The following is a 16,554-nucleotide window of genomic DNA, read 5'->3' on the forward strand; positions in this document are numbered from 1 at the left end:
TCTTATCAGGACATCTTTTTATGACATCTTATTATCTCATTCCTACTTTGGACAAACTTGCAGGCTATCGAATGTAGCCTGCCCACAGGGCAGAGTCTGGCAAACTCCCCGTGGCGTACCAAATATGCCAAATACCAGTAACAATGATGGGTCTCATTCTCCTAAAGAGCCTTGAATATAATCTCAGGGCTAGGATGAAAGAGACGTTACTGGAGCCTGCTCGAGGCAATTGACGAATAACAGGATGATGAAATGAAATGAAATGAAAAGGCCTTTGTTTCCTTATTAATATTCTATCTAGATGACTTCCATAGATGTCAGTGGTGTCTTGAGATCCCTTACTATTATTATGGTATTGGAAATGTCTTACTTCGGGCTGTTGGTGTCATATATCTCATACACGTAATATTTATACATACTAGGTGCAGATATGTTGGGTAAGCACTATAGCACTGTCCTCCCATTGTTCATCGATTTGCTCAAGCGGGCACCAGTAACATCTCCATTGTGAGACTTATTGTTACTGTTTTTTTTTTTGGCATATCGAATACGTCATGGGCAGCTTGCCAGGCTCTGCCGTGCGGGTGCGATACTCTCAGTAGCTTGCAGGGCTCTTCGAGAGGGGCAGAGGAATTGAACCTGTATTCAGGCATTGAACCTGTATTCAGGCAGCCGCGTGCAAGGCAAATGCCCTACCCGCTGTGCTCTCGCTCCAGCCCATATGTTGGGTACATATATATATTTTTATAGATAGATATATATTTATATCCTCTTTCTGATTGTCCCCTTGATCATTATATAGTATTGTCTTTGTTTTCTATTCTCCATTTTCTATTCTCAATTACCATTTTTGTTTGTTTAGGGTTTTTCTGTTTGTTTTTCTTCTGTTTTGGCCACACACAATGGTGTTCAGGGTTTATTTCTGGCTCTTCGGAGATCACTCTTGGCAGGGTACAGGTAGAATCAGGAGTAAACATATGCAAGAGAATCACCCTACCCTCTGTACTGTCGCTCCAGCCCTCCAATCCCCTGTTTTATAGAAGGTAACAAGCTTCTTTCCTAGTTTATCAAGTATGAATACAGTAATTTCTGCCTTTCCCTGACTCCAGACATTCACAGTGAATCTGTTTGTCTTTAGATCTAATGCACACTTATTAAATGCATAACTTGTTTGCTGGGCTGGAGCGATAGCACAGCGGTAGGGCGTTCGCCTTGCATGCAGCCAACATGGCCGACCCGAGTTCGATTCCTCCGCCCCTCTCGGAGAGCCCGGCAAGCTACCGAGAGTATTCGATATGCCAGACACAGTAACAACAAAGTCTCCAATGGAGACATTACTGGGCCTGCTGGAGCAAATCAATGAACTTGTTTGCTACAACTTAATAATATTGTAGCATGGTATGCTTTGTATCACAATGCGTTTAGGTTGATGAGTCCATACCATTTGCATTCAGGGTGATTATTGGGTTGATTCACTGCCATCCTATTCTTCGTTTATTTTATATTTTATTTTCTTTTGTTTTTGAGCCACACCCAGTGATGTTCGGGGCCTACTCCTGGCTCTGTGCTCTGGGATCCTTTCTGGCAATACTGAGGGATCCAGTCCAGGTCCGCAGCGTGGAAGGCAAGTGTTCTGATCCCTGCCCTGTATGATCTACTAGGTCCCAATTTTATATTTTATGTTTTCTTTATACATTTTATATTTATACTTGTAAGGTTATAACATTTATAATTTTATGTATTTTTATATTTTATTTTCTGAATTTCTTTTTGTGTGTGTGAAGCAAGATAGTTTTTACTGCAACTTACTTAGAAATATGTGAGGGGAGAGAAAGGGAGAAGTGTGTGTTTGAGAGAGAACACAGGCTTCTCCAGAGCGGAAATAGGCAAGCAAAGAACCAGAGACAAGCAAGCAAGGTAAGTGTGTGAGGGAGAACAAGAGCTTGAAGAACAAGCCTCTCTCTATTCGCTCTGAAGAGCTTCTCTTTTCCTTCCTTCTTTCCTTCCTTCCTTCCTTCCTTCCTTCCTTCCTTCCTTCCTTCCTTCCTTCCTCCTTATCTCCCTCCCTCCATTCTTTCTTTCTTTTCTTTCTTTTTTCTCTCTCTTTCTCTCTTCCTCTCTCTCTCTTCCTCTCTTTCTCTCGTCCTCTCTTTCTCTCTTTATTTCTTTCCGGGCTACAACCAGCTGTACTCAGTGCTTACTCCTGGCTCTGCACCAAGGAATTACTCCTGGCGGAACTCAAAGGACCATATGGGGTGCTGGGAACCAAATCCAGCTTGGCCATGTGCAAAGGAAGTACCCCACTAACTGTATTACCTCTCCAGCCCCTCACTATTTACTCTAACAGATACACACTCAAGCAAAATACAGCAAAAACATTGATTATTGCGCCCACGTGATACACAGATGGATATGTACTGCACAATTCTCTCCATTTTTTCCCTACACTTGAAAAATCTCAAAATGTGATGGGTAGCTTTCTCCCCTCCTCAAAGTATTCTATGATCCCAGGGAAAAAAATTAAATACTTTTTTGTTCTCTTTGGGGTCCATACTCAGAGGGACAGTGCTCCGGGCTTATTCCTGGCTGTGCACTCAGGGATCACTCCTGGTGGGACTTGGGAGACCGTATGGAACCGTATGACCTTGTGACATTTTTAACATGAGGTGTGTAAACTCAAAAAGACCAGAGCAGCAGCTGCAGTCTATCTTTCCTGCCGCCCGCATTCGGTAGTCTCGTGCCGGTTCTCCCACCCTGGGGAGGTCGATGGCGATGGGCAGGTGAAGGAAGGAAACGAGGGCCAGGCTGGTTGATCTTAGTTTCAGTTCATTCCATTCCCATCTCCATTCTCCTCTGCTTCTCCTCCTGCTTCTTCCTCCCCCATGCTACTTCATTCTCCTCCTCAATCCCCCTTCATCCTCCTTCTCTGGAGTCTCGATTCTGATTCCTATCTCTCAGCCCACTCTTACAGTCTAGTTAAATCCCAAAGCATGAGTGGTTGGGGTAACAATTACACTTAGGAACAATCACAATCAATGGGGGTATAATTCTTTCCCTCGGGGACATCCACTCCTAGGACAGATCCTCATTATCAGATCAATCCACCCTTAGAGCGGATTCCCCTGGCTGTGTTTCTCCTCTCCTTGTCTAACAAACATATAAGCATATATAATTATTATATAATAATATAATAATATAATTAATTATAAATTATTTTGTATGGATACAGTAAGAAATACCTTAAACTTATAGAATTGCCCTCCTAGGGCCCTCTTGATCTCAGACTACAGTGCTCAGGCCAGATAGTCTTTCCTACCCCTAACAGAGTCCTTGTCTCATAGTTACTTTTGGATCATGACAGCATTTGTCTATGATCAAGCTCTTAACTTATTGTTAAGAATTGTGGCACTTTGGCCTGGCCCATTTCAATGCCAGGGTAGCTCACCGCTTGCCTTGGGTCCATTCAGTCCCTTGTCGGGACCCTGCTTTTGGGGTTTTAGGAACCAAGTGCAACTGAGGCTTAAGTCGAGAAAGCAGATGCCCAGGAGTGAATAATATTCAAAGCCAATTAAATCCTAAGTTACAAAAGCATAATATTATCTGTCTTTCTGTATCTATATAAAAGGGACATTGCATTAAACTATTCAAAAGACATAAAAGGAGAGGAGAAAGGCAATATTTCACTCATACTTATAAAATCATGGATTTCTGAGGAATCTAACCTTACAAGTTAACAGAGTCTGATTAGGGGAAAAACTGATTAACTGGTTGGGGAGAAGAGCATAGAGAAGTGGTTACAGATAAACGAAGGAATGGGAGTGATTCAGGAGCACTGTGATGGGTGTAACTTGATAAGCCTAAGTTTCTTGTGGAGAAAGGGAAAGAGGACAAAGCAATGTCATCCTACAATGAGGGTAATTTTTTTTCTTTTTTTCAAATTTTATTTATTTATTTTATTTATTGAATCACTGTGGGAAAAGTTACAAAGCTTTCAGGTTTAAGTCTCAGTCATACAATGATCAAACACCTTTTCCTTCACCAGTACTCATTTTTCACCACCAAGAACCCCAGTATACCCCCCTCCCACCCCTCCAAATGCCTGTGAGGCAGATGATTTCTATTTAACTCTTCTCTACATTGATTACATTCATCATTTCGACAAAAGATGCACCATTATTGTTTAGAATCCCCCCCCCCGCCCCAACAATCAGAATTGCTGAAAAGGCATTGTGAAATACTTTGTTTTCTATAGCTGGTTATGAGAATCATATAATGTCACGTGGCTGCGATTTTGGATTTCTGCACAGAGCCAGATAATAACGAGATTGATTTCTGTGTATCTGGTGTTATGGCTGTGCCAGAGAGCCGCTCGTGGGGGGCAACTTGTGACCTCGGTAGGGCGTGAAGGATGAGTCGGTACCGTCACCCTTCCCATGAGACTGCAGTTGCCCCTTCACCGCCAGCTCATACCTGGCTTTCCAATAAGCTCTAATGCGGTGGCCACCTTGCTGTCAGGCGGGGAAAAGGCGAAAGGGAGCAACAAATGAGGGTAATTTTTTTAAATTGAAAAAAAAAATAGTGAGGGAGGGGGCTGGAGCAATAGCACAGTGGATAGGGCGTTTGCCTTGCACACAGCCGACCCAGGTTCGATTGCCAGCATCCCATATGGTCTCCCTGAGCACTGCCGAAAGTAATTCCTGAGTGCATGAGCCAGAAGTAACCCCTGTGCATTGCCAGGTGTGACCCAAAAAGCAAAATAATAATAATAATAATAATAGTGAGGGCAGGAGCTATGGTACAGCAGGTAGGGCACTTGCTTTGCATACAGCCAACCTGGGTTCCATTCCCAGCATCCCATACGGTCCCCACGCCTGCAGGACTGATTCCTGAGTGCAAATCCAGGAGTAACCCCTGAGTATTGCTAGGTGTAGCCTCAAAACAACAATAACAACAAAACAGTGAATCCATGAGCCACAACTTTGTGACTTCTTTACAAGTTGTAGAAGACTCAGTAAAACAATCAGTGTTGGTGTGGATGCAATAAAACACAGTCTCTTCACTGCTGATGGAAGTGTCTACTGTTCTAGCCCTTCTGGAAAACAATATGGATACTCCTAAAAAAAAAACATAGAAATTGGGCCAGAGAGAGAGAGAGTACAGCAGGTAGGGCACTTGCCTTGCATATGGCCAACCTGAGGATAAGCCCCAGTTTCCTATATGGTCCCCTGAGTACTGTCAGGAGTGATCCCTGAGCACAGAATCAGAAGTAAGCCCTGAGCACAACCGAGTACGACCCAAAAGCAAAAACCAAACAGAATTTAAAGAACAAAACAAAACAAAAGAACCCTGGGGGTTGAGGGGCTGGAGCGATAGCACAGCGGGTAGGGCATTTGCCTTGCATGCGGACAACCCAGGTTTGATTCCTTTACCCCTCTCGGAGAGCCTAGCAAGCTACTGAGAGTGTCCTGCCCACACGGCAAAGCCAGGCAGGCTATCAGTGATGTATTCGATATTCCAAAAACATAACAAGTCTCACAATGGAAACATTACTGGTGCCTGCTCGAGCAAATCGATGAACACTGGGAGGACAGTACTACAGTGCAGTACTATATGTGGAATATAAAAAGAACATAGCAGGGGCTGGAGTGATAGCACAGCGGGTAGGGTGTTTGCCCTCCACGCAGCCGACCCGGGTTCAATTCCCAGCATTCCATATGGTCCCCCGGGCACCGCCAGGGGTAATTCCTGAGTGCATGAGCCAGGAGTAACCCCTGTGCATTGCCGGGTGTGACCCAAAAAGAAAAAAAAAAAAAGAACATAGCAGGGCGATAACAAATGCCCAAAACTAATTGAAATGAAAAACACGAGAACTTGTCTTCCGTAGGAGACCAGTTGGAGACCTTCAGTAGGAGGCTTTGGGGTGGGAGTATAGGCCAGGAAGAGAACACTGACGCAGTCCTGGAGGGAGCTGGGAGATGACAAAGGAGGTGAAGCATTAAGCATAAAAACCTATCAGTAGCAATACTGTAACTCATAAAGCAAAAATGTATTTTGAAAGTGCCTGTCAGAGGGGTGGAGCAAGAGTTCAGTAGGTAGGCAGCTTGTCTTTCATGCAATGTTCCTGGGTTTGATTCCCAGCATCCCAGCGCCCCCAGGAGTAATTCCTGAGTGCAGAGCCAGGAGTTACCCCTGATCACCAATAGAATGACCCCCCAAACCAACCAACCAACAAACAAACAAACAGAAGCCCCTGCCACAGGTTAGCTCTTCCAGTCTGTGTTCTCCCCTGAACAAGTATCTCACTTGCTATTCTCTGCTTACTTGCTCGTCCCAGTTTCTGTTCTCTCTGAAACACGTGTTCCTTTCCTTCTCCCCCTACATCTTTCTAAGTAAGTTTTGCTCAATAAAATTTATCTTGCTTCACTAAGGAGAAAAAAAATGTGCTTGTCATAGAGACAGGCTCGTGGGTGGGAGGGAAACTGGGAGCATTGGTGGAGGGAAGTGCACACTGGTGAAGGGATTGGAGTTGGAATATTGTATGCCTGAAACCCTATCATTAATAATTTTGTAATCCATAGTGACCAACTGTCACTGTCACGGTCCTCCCATTGTTCATCGATTTGCTCGAGCGGGCCCAGTAAGGTCTCCATTGTGAGACTTATTGTTACTGTGTTTGGCATATTGAATACATCACGGGTAGCATGCCAGGCTTTGCCGTGCTGGCAAGATACTCTCCGAGAGCCCGAACTCGGGTCAGCCATGCAGTAACCAAATTGAAAAAAAATAAATAAATACTTAATAAAAAGATTGAAATGAGTAAATAATTTAAGGTCAATTGAAGAGGCACTGTTAAGTTTTTATTTTAATATTCAACCGTTTACTCTTGGGCCCTCGTTGTCTGAGAGACAAAGGTCTCAATGATGACATCTTGAGAAGACCCAGCAGATTCGACGCCCAGCAACCCACCGTTTAATAAGCATTTAATTTGCTTGAGCGGTCCCAGTAACGTCTCCATTTTGAGACTTGTTGTTAACTGTGTTTGGCATATTAAATATACTCTCGGTAGCTTGCCGTGCTCTCTGAGAGGGGAGGAGGATTTGAACCCGGCTCAGCCAGGCTGGCTGCATGCAAGGCAAACGCCCTACCGCTGTGCTATCACTCCAGCCCAGTATTGCTATCATTTGGAACAAAGAAAATGAACATAGATCAGAAGAGCACCAAAATAAATTTTATCCAAGTCTTTAGCTTATTTGTATTAAAATGTAAAGTGTGGAGATCCATGCTTCTGTATAAATTTGTATCAGTGATCTTCGGCACTGCGCTTCACATTGCTCCTTTTTGTTTTGTTTCTGTGTCATGGACCACACCCGTCAGTGCTCAGGGCCTACTCCCGGCTCTGACTCAGTCATCACTCCTGGAGGGACTTGGGGGGTTCTTATGCGGTGAGGGGACCGAATCCGAGTTGACCACGTGGAAGGCAAGCGCCCTGCCCGCTGTTGTATCGCTCCGCTCCCACGCTGCTCATATTCTAGATCAGAAGACGTGGACTTGGTTCACTGCTGTTTGGAAGTACTGACACCCGCTCCCTTTCCAAGCAGACGGGGCTTCCCCCAACGCGAGTCCCTCAGGATTTCCTGACTACATTTCCCATGATCCCCTTGCCAGCGTCGGCGTCGCGCGGCGCTGTCGTCATTCCGCGCCCTTTATACCCACTTCCGCCCACGAGCCCCTTCCTTTCCTTTCGGCTGCGCGCGGCGGCAAGATGGCGGTGCAGATTTCCAAGAAGAGGAAGGTGCGCTGCCGGGGGCTCGAATCCGAGGGGCTGTGGCGGCGTGCCGAGCAGGGCCGTCTCGAGCTGCCGTCACGAGACCTCTGGCTCCTTGCCCTGCCCCAGCCAGGGGGCGCGGGCCGCGCGGAACCACTGCCCGCGGCGGATGGCGGCGGATTGAGTTGCGGGCCCGAGCGGCGCGCGCAGTGTGGTCCGGGAAGCGGAGAGACCGCGCCCGACCTCGCTCGGGCGGAGACACACCAGCCTACCCCGGCTTTTGGGGCGGGACGTTGCTCTCGTGTGTTCGGTGTTTTGCCGCTTCTCGGGGTGGGGTGCAGAGCTGGGTTTCGTGCCCATCAGGGACAGCGGATTGGGCGGGGGTGGGGGTGGGGGGACGGATCCCGCGCGCTTTGGGATTCCCGAGCTCGCTTCCGGGCGGGAGGCGGATCGGCCTTGGGCGTTGATCGTGCTGGGGAGCAGCCCCGGGGGTGCCCAGGGTTTCCTCCTGGTGCCGGGGACCGGTGCTGCTGCAGCAGTACCCGGGGTGGGTGGGTGGGTGGGTGTGTGTGTGTGTGTGTAGCAGTACCCGGGGTGTGTGTGTAGCAGTACCCGGGGTGTGTGTGTGTGTGTGTGTGTAGCAGTACCCGGTGTGTGTGTGTGTGTGTAGCAGTACCCGGTGTGTGTGTGTGTAGCAGTACCCGGTGTGTGTGTGTAGCAGTACCCGGTGTGTGTGTGTGTGTGTGTGTGTGTGTGTGTAGCAGTACCCGGTGTGTGTGTGCGTGTGTGTGTGTGTGACCTCCTGGTGCCGGGGACCGGTGCTGCTGCAGCAGTACCGTGTGTGTGTGTGTTACCTCCTGGTGCCGGGGACCGGTGCTGCTGCAGCAGTACCCTCTGTGTGTGTGTGTTACCGTGTGTGTGCGCGCGCTGTGCCGGGGACCGGTGTTGCAGAAGTACCCGGTGTGTGTGTGCGTGCGTGTGTGCTACAGCAGTACCCGGTGTGTGTGTGTGTGTGTGTGTGTGCGTGCGCGTGTGTGTGTGCGTGCTGCAGCAGTACCCGCACATTGCGGGTTCGGATTTTGTGTGTGTGTTACCCGGTGTGTGTGTGCGTGCGTGTGTGCTGCAGCAGTACCCGCACATTGCACATTGCGGGTTCGGATTTTCCCAGCCTTTATTAGGCTCGAGGGAGCCCAGATGACCGGGGTGCCACCCTGCCCTTCTTTTCCCTTGGCGGGAGCTCAGCTCAGCAACGACAGCCTTCCCGTTTAGACCGTTTTCGAGAAGCGGGGGTACCCACACATCACAGGCTCCCCCCCACCCCACCCAGAAACCCTTCAATGAAGAGAGGATGACGAGTCTGACTGGAGGTGGCCACTTTGTCCAGGAAGCCCCTGCTCTGCGCTGCGTTCTGTGGCACAGTGGTAGGGACCCTGGGCCAAAGTAACTTCCAGAAGATGACCTCCGAGGCATTTGTCTGAGAAGGGTTGCTTGTGCACCTGCCCCTGCAAAGGGTGATGGGTGGGTGCGGGGGTTATTTGTTGGATTTGGATTAAAGGATGCACTTGGAGATTCCTTGAGTTTGCGCCCTTATCTAAATTTTGGCTGTTTGGTTAGTTTGTAGCTGATGGCATCTTCAAGGCGGAATTGAATGAGTTTCTCACCCGGGAGCTGGCTGAGGATGGCTACTCCGGGGTCGAGGTCCGGGTTACACCCACCAGAACCGAAATCATCATCTTGGCCACCAGGTAAGTGCTCCACTTTCCTAAATGGCACCTGTAGCTGCAGTAATGGATTTCTTCGGCAATACGGTTTCAGTCTTTAAGTACACTTTCTCATCGAATTCAAGTCCAAAACTTGTGTTGCCAGGTGAGATCTTAATAATGCTTGTATGAAAAGAACTGGGTTTTGTTTTTGGGTCATACCCAGTATTGCTTGGGGATTGCTTCTGGCAGTCCACAGGGGGCAATATGCAGTGCCAGAGATTGAGCCTGGGTCAGCAGTGTGTAAAATGAGCACCCTGCCCACTCTCTAGCCCCTATATGCAAGACTAAAAATTGCATGTCCAGCAGGGAAGGTTGAGCTGTGCTCAGGAGACTGTGCCATGTGCTAGGGTGCAAGCCAGGTACATGGGAGGCTTGACCACTGTTATTGCTGTTCAATATGTCAGATATTGTGCGGTTCTCAACATTTTCCTTTTCCACAGGACACAGAATGTGCTTGGTGAGAAAGGCCGGCGGATTCGGGAGTTGACGGCTGTGGTTCAGAAGCGGTTTGGCTTTCCTGAGGGCAGTGTTGAGGTGAGAATCCTGGCCTTTCTTAGCATCACGCTGAAGACTTGTTGCTCTTGGTAGAGTGATAGACGTGGTGAGTTGGCTGTGCGTGTCAGTCTCATGGTGAGGGGTGGCCAGAGCAGATCTTGTGTGCTGGAGTGTGTGGCTGCTTGGGATGCTTGCTGAGTGCTGTTTTTTGGGTTTTTTGTTTATTTGTTTTACGGAAACCTTTGGGGTGGTGACAAGTTTATGAGTGTGCCTTGTTTTTCTCTTGAAAGCTTTATGCTGAAAAGGTTGCCACGAGAGGTCTGTGTGCCATCGCCCAGGCAGAGTCTCTGCGCTACAAGCTGCTGGGAGGTCTGGCCGTGCGGAGGTGAGTGTCGGGAGATGCAGAGATCATGCTCCCTTGCCTATGGGTCAGGTTACTGTTCTTAGTAAGGGTTAATGGATAGTGGTTTTTCTCATCTTTACCCTCAGAGTCACAGTCTGGTAAATTGGTAAACAAATTTTGGGTTGGGGGTGGTTGGGGGGGGTGTTTGTTTTAGGGGGGTCACACCCAGCAATGCTTCGGTTACTCCTGGCTCTGCACTTGGGAATTACTCCTGTCTGTCCTTGGGGTTGAACCTGGCTCACCACAGGTAAGGCAAATCCCCTACCCGCTGTGCTATTGCTCTGACCCTGAAGCAGTCGTCAAAGTAAACTGGTTTGGGGTATTAAAGTGATGGCTAGCTACTCAGTTGCTGTCTTTGAGGGTGTAAATGAATGAGGGGGGGTTTCCTGATACTTAAAGGTTACCATCCATTTTGTAGGCTCAGATATATTTTCCAACATGCTTTGTCAAGACTTCATTAGTGGTTAGGGTTTTGGGGATGGGGGGGTGGGGAGGCTACACTTGGTGGTGCTCAGAGCTTATGACTCCCGCCTCTGAACTCAGGAATCATGGCGTGCAAAGGGTTGAACCCAGGTCAGCAGTGTGCAAGGCAAACTCCCAACATGCTGTACTATCATTCCAGCCCCTTGAGTATGACTCTTTAATGAGCATGAATTCTAGAGATTGCGGAATTTTTCGGTGTATTATACTTTTATCGAATGTAGCCTGCCCACAGGGCAGAGTCTGGCAAACTCCCCGTGGCGTACCAAATATGCCAAATACCAGTAACAATGATGGGTAATAGACGTTACTGGGGCCTGCTCGAGGCAATCGACGATTATACTTTTAGATTTTTCTAAGTTCTTATTGTTTGCTCTCCTGATTTAAAAATCTTAATAGGTACCAGAGCAATAGTATACAGCGGGTAGGGCATTTGACTTGGACAAGGCCGACCTGGGTTTGATCCCCGGCATCCCATATGGTCCCCCAGCACTGCCAGGAGTAATTCCTGAGCGCAGGGCCAGGAGTTACCCCTGAGCATTGCTGGGTGTGACCAAAAAAGCAAAAACCAAAAAGAAAAATCTTAACAGTTTGTATTGGTGATGAATTTATTTTACATTGTTGGGCCGCACTGGGCAGGGGGAGGGTTTTCAGCATAGAAACCTTGATCAGCTTCCTGCTCCCATTTTTTCTTCTTCAGTGTCTGGAACTGAGCTGTTGTCTCTAAGTGTGTGTCTCTGACTCCCAAAGGGCCTGCTATGGTGTGCTGCGGTTCATCATGGAGAGTGGAGCCAAAGGCTGTGAGGTCGTGGTGTCTGGGAAGCTCCGAGGACAGAGGGCCAAGTCCATGAAGTTTGTGGACGGTCTGATGATCCACAGTGGGGACCCTGTTAACTACTACGTTGACACTGCCGTGCGCCACGTGCTTCTCAGACAAGGTGAGTCTAGCAGCCCGATAATGGTCTTCGGCGTCTCCCTCCCCCTGTGGGAAGTTCTCCATGGGAGTAGTGAGGCATGTGGATTCCTGGACTTCCTTGAGCGAATGGCTGAGATTGAGGCAGGCTTTCTCTGTCCTTGTCTCAGCCTCCTGGCACCCTTCAGTGATGACACGATGACGAATCAGAATGGTCACGTCCTGCTCTTGGTCCATGTCGGTGCCACGTTCTGTGGTGCTGTGCATGGTTCCTTTTGCAACAGTGTCCTGGTAACTGATTGATTAGAGGCATTTGTCTGAGAAGGGGCCAGACAGATGCAGGTGTGCCCCTGGGACCCTCTCAGCCTTGTTCTCTAGTGTGTGGGAGTTAGTGACACTCCCAGACCCTAACTATGGCATCTTCTAGGTGTGCTGGGCATCAAAGTGAAGATCATGCTGCCATGGGACCCAAGTGGCAAGATTGGCCCCAAGAAGCCGTTGCCTGATCATGTGAGCATTGTGGAGCCCAAAGATGAGATCCTGCCCACCACCCCCATCTCAGAACAGAAGGGAGGGAAGCCAGAGCCGCCAGCCATGCCTCAGCCAGTGCCCACTGCATAACAGGTATGCTTGTCTGTCTCCCCCCGCCCCCGTTACAAATACGGAATTTTAAAAATGGGTTATGTCTACTTCACGTGGTAAAGCAAAATTAGCCTCCTTAAAAATTGCCACCACACCTATGCTTGGTAGAGTTTTGTTGTTTCTAGGTGTTTGGTAAAAAAATCTTCTATAAAAGTTCTTAGTGGGATTGTATGCCGGTTAGGTAAATGAAAAGTCCTAATACTAAGGTGAAGTTTTGGCCTTAACTGTTCTTTATTTGGTTTCAGGGTCTCCTTGGCAGCTGCATCTGGAGTCTGGATGTTCCTTAAGGACCTTTAATAAAATATTTGTAAAAGACCAAGGGCCTGGCCAGACTGTATGTGCAGATTTCAGGCTGAGGGTCCCATCCTGTACAGGAGCTTTTCATCATAGATTGTTGCGACTGCCAGGTCCCAGTGTTCCTTCCCTGAAATCCTCTTGGTTTCAGCTGTGCTTATTGAACAAGGACCTGAACTAAATGTAGCCAAAGAAGTGTCTCACCTGGCAGATATGGAGCCCTGGGTCTGATCCCCGGCACCAGCAGGTGTCACCCAAAAACATCTCGGAGCTGGAGTTGTTGGGTCACTCACCTTTTATGCAGCCAGTTTGGTTCAATCCCGTTTAACTGCATTTTGGGGCATTTGCATGACCGTCAGAGCTTCCAGAAGTACAGGGATATGGGTAGAAGTAGCCCATCACCAACTCCCTGAAAGCCTGAAAATTTCAGTCACAAAACCTGTTTTTAACAGTTTTCGAGCAGATAGCATTAAGGCTTGTTTTGAGCAGTGGAGCTGCAAGTGTGGATTGGAGGTTTTCAGCTGACAGGGCTTTGGGCAGGTGGGTCCAGAGAATCTCTGCAATTTGTTGATGTCTTTCAAGATAGATTTATGACTCTGGATCATGGCCATTGAATGAATTCCTTCCCTACATTTTAAAAGATTTTGCCCGAACCCATGTAAAAACCTGTAATGCACATAAAAGAATCATAATGTTTGGGTCACTATACAAATTAACATATTAGGGCAGATTTTCTTGTACCATGGATACAGATGACAGCTGTTCTATGACATTTCAACATTGCTTTACGTAATTGAAGGGAAACTGGGGCGCCCTACCCACTGCAGTTCTCAGGGCTTAACCTGACTGCTCAAGAATCATTTCTGATGGGCTTGGGGTACCAGGAATCAGGCCCACATGTGAAGCAAGCACCCAACCCACTGTACTATCTCTAGCCCTTCTATTTTTATTACTATCTCCAGCCCTTCTGTTTTGTTCTGCACCATATTTAGTTCTGTGTGATGGGATTTGTAGTGAATTTATTTCAATTAAGAGTTGGAAACTAGAGTCTTGGTCCTTTAAGATCTTACTGTTCGTGTGGTAGGAGAGAACACAAAGGCAGGTGAGGTGCATTGCTTGTACAGAGCCAACCCAGCTTCATCCAACCCTGGTGCTCCATATGGGCCCACAAGCACAGTCGGGCCACTTTGATCACAGAGCCAGGCACAGTCCTGGATGTGCTTATCCAAGTCTGTATAACAAGATTTTGGATAACAAATGGCGCTCTTAATTTGCCACCAGATGGGGCTGTAGCATAAAATTTCTCTACAAGTAGTTTAGGCAGGGAGGGAAGCAGATTATTACTACACAGGTGTACAGCTCAAATTGCCAACCTGAAAGTTTCGATAGCCTTTTCTAGTGTCAAAGGTTAGTTTTTTTCTTCAAATCTTTATTTCAGAAAACCGTATGAAAAGTGGAGAACTTTATAGGTGAACCCATAAACCAGGCTCTTCCAAGAAGGCAAGACCCCCTCCACCATGCTGCTTCCACAGCCTTCAGCTGTCCCCTACCAGGTTCCTGGTGTCTGGTGGCCCCTTTGGCTTCTGTGTGGAGGGCTTAGATTGTCATGAAACACCTGTCCTCAGGAGTGAGGGGCTGGTGCTGAGGAACTGCTGAATCTTTACCGGATTTTCCACCAAAAGTGGCTGCCAGGCTCTAGAGTTGGGATTCCTTGCAGCTGGTGACAGACGGAGGGGGCCTCCTGGGAACTGAGAATTGGGCAAGGAAATAGCTTGAGACTAGGTGAGAGAGCAGGCAAAGGTCAGGGGCCACAGGACAGCACCAGAGAAGCAGAAGGTTCTGGAGAGGATGGAGTCAGGCAACAAAGGGGCTTGCACCCTCAGACAGCATTGGAACCTGCTGGAGCTCCCAGCAAAGAATCAAACCTGTTCAGGGCTGTTCTCTCATTTCCAAGGGGAGGTCCAGGAAACAAACCACAGTGCCCAGCTCACCTCCTCCAGCCAATCCTCATTAGCTGAAGAATTCGGCCAAGGCAAAAAGACTGCCCAATGTAATCTTGGCTGAGGGACACCTTTCCCTGCAGAGTACTTGGACCCAGGCTCAAGTCCAAGCTCGGTGCTGTTGGGACATGTACAAATATTCGTTCAGTCAGAGGCACTGAGACAAGGAACATGAGATAAATTATTTTTCACTGAGGGACTGCATTTTCTCAGATCCTGTGACAAGGTAGAGCGTCCTAAGATTTCCTTTCATTACCATCCTACCGTACACACCTCTAAAGGGCTCAATACAGTGAGGTCATCAATAAAGATATTACAGGAAGAACTTATACTAAGATTTAGGTTACTTACTAAAGGCAGTTTAAAGAAAAGATGTTCAGCCTTATCCAAATCAGTCCAGACACATGAATCATGGCTCGCCCATTTTCATGGGTCCTGTTGGTCCTGCCCATGTGCAGGTTAGTCTCCACAGGCTTATCCTGACAGTCAAGTTAGGCCCTAACAGGAATGGTTACAGGGGATGTGCTTTTTGGCTCCTACTTGGAGACGACTTAATTTCAAGCCAGTCTGCAACTTCCGAAGTCTGCCTGGGCACATCAGTTACTATCTGCCTGTTTGCTTGTCATTAAGTGGACTTCTCAGCACAGTGGCTCCCACAAGTGCTGGACGCTAGCACAGCCTTCTGGAAGTTACAGCTCACATCATGGTATTGGTTGAAGGCCTTAGGGCCCCAATGAGGGTTGGGCTCTATCCAATCTTCTCGATTCTTATAAGGGGGTGGGGTGGAGTGTTTGGCAGATTCTATTACTGACCTCATTTTAAAGTGGTGGTAATTTATCCCCTGCATGTTGGGGGGTTGGGGAATATGTGGTTATCTCTTCTGGTTTTGGTTTGGGGGGCCACACCTGGCAGTGCTCAGGGTTTACTCCTGGTTCTGTACTCAGAGATTACTCCTGCTGGTGCTCATGGGACTATAGGGGATGCCAGGGATCAAATCCAGGTCAGCCACATGTAAAGCAGATGCCCTACCTGCTGTGCTATCACTCTGGCCCCAGTATTTCCCTTTCTGTCTGGAGAAATGTGCTGATTCATCAACTTCTCCATCAACTTAAGAAATTCGAGCTGTTCTATGTTGCTACATTTATGTTCTGATTTATGTGAAATGCCCTTTGTCATTTGTTGTCAGGGAAATTAAGAAACTCTGAACACTTACTTCTTTAAGTCCTGACACCTTCCTGAAAGGCAGGACACACAATGGGACCCCACGGAGAATATATCAGTGGTTTGTCTTCTAGACAATACTATTGTCCTTCCATATTTCCCTTATCTTAATCTTGTATGGCGTAGTTGGGAAAACTAATGTGTCAGAATGAAATAATTTTAGGATGGTGAAGTAGTTAAGGTTTTCAAGATACAGGAAAACCCAAATTCATTAAGATCTCAATGTATTTTTTTTTAAAGGAATGCAATTCATTTGATTGCAAGATGGAATGAATCTTTTTTTCTTTTTAAAAAATAGATTTACTCATGGTCTTGGAAAACCTAAAAAAGAACAACCATCATTAAACAGTGATCTTTCAGATTTGTTCTGCCCCTCTTTCTTCCCTTTGTTCAGCGGCCTGGCTGGCCCCCTCTTGCTGCTAGGGACTGAACCCATCCCCACAAGGCAGTGCTCTGAGGACAAATGCACAACTCCTGATAAAAGGAAGGGCAGTGGCGTGGAAGAATGGTTCCTACCTCAAGACACGAGAAGTGTTGGTTTCCTGTGCTCAGTGGCAGGCCTTGTTCAGTACTGGGGG

The 16,554-nt window shown here is 47.6% G+C and overlaps 1 protein-coding gene and 2 non-coding genes across 3 annotated transcripts; all 3 read left to right on the forward strand.

The window, feature by feature from the left end:
• The first annotated feature begins 7,702 nt into the window (after positions 1-7,702).
• Positions 7,703-12,774, forward strand: RPS3 (ribosomal protein S3). The gene is made up of 7 exons (XM_056115882.1): positions 7,703-7,792; positions 9,380-9,510; positions 9,969-10,062; positions 10,314-10,408; positions 11,657-11,844; positions 12,247-12,443; positions 12,707-12,774. The coding sequence occupies exons 1-6, from the start codon at positions 7,763-7,765 to the stop codon at positions 12,438-12,440; spliced, it is 732 nt and encodes a 243-aa protein (XP_055971857.1). The 5' UTR covers positions 7,703-7,762; the 3' UTR covers positions 12,441-12,443; positions 12,707-12,774.
• LOC130025621 (small nucleolar RNA SNORD15) lies at positions 9,098-9,248 on the forward strand. The gene has a single exon (XR_008792754.1). It is a non-coding gene; the product is annotated as a small nucleolar RNA SNORD15 (small nucleolar RNA).
• LOC130025620 (small nucleolar RNA SNORD15) lies at positions 12,002-12,145 on the forward strand. Its single transcript, XR_008792753.1, has one exon. It is a non-coding gene; the product is annotated as a small nucleolar RNA SNORD15 (small nucleolar RNA).
• Positions 12,775-16,554: the final 3,780 nt, after the last annotated feature.

The sequence above is a fragment of the Sorex fumeus genome, unplaced genomic scaffold, assembly GCF_029834395.1.
Source record: "Sorex fumeus unplaced genomic scaffold, SorFum_2.1 ptg000030l, whole genome shotgun sequence".
Lineage (NCBI taxonomy): Eukaryota > Metazoa > Chordata > Mammalia > Eulipotyphla > Soricidae > Sorex > Sorex fumeus.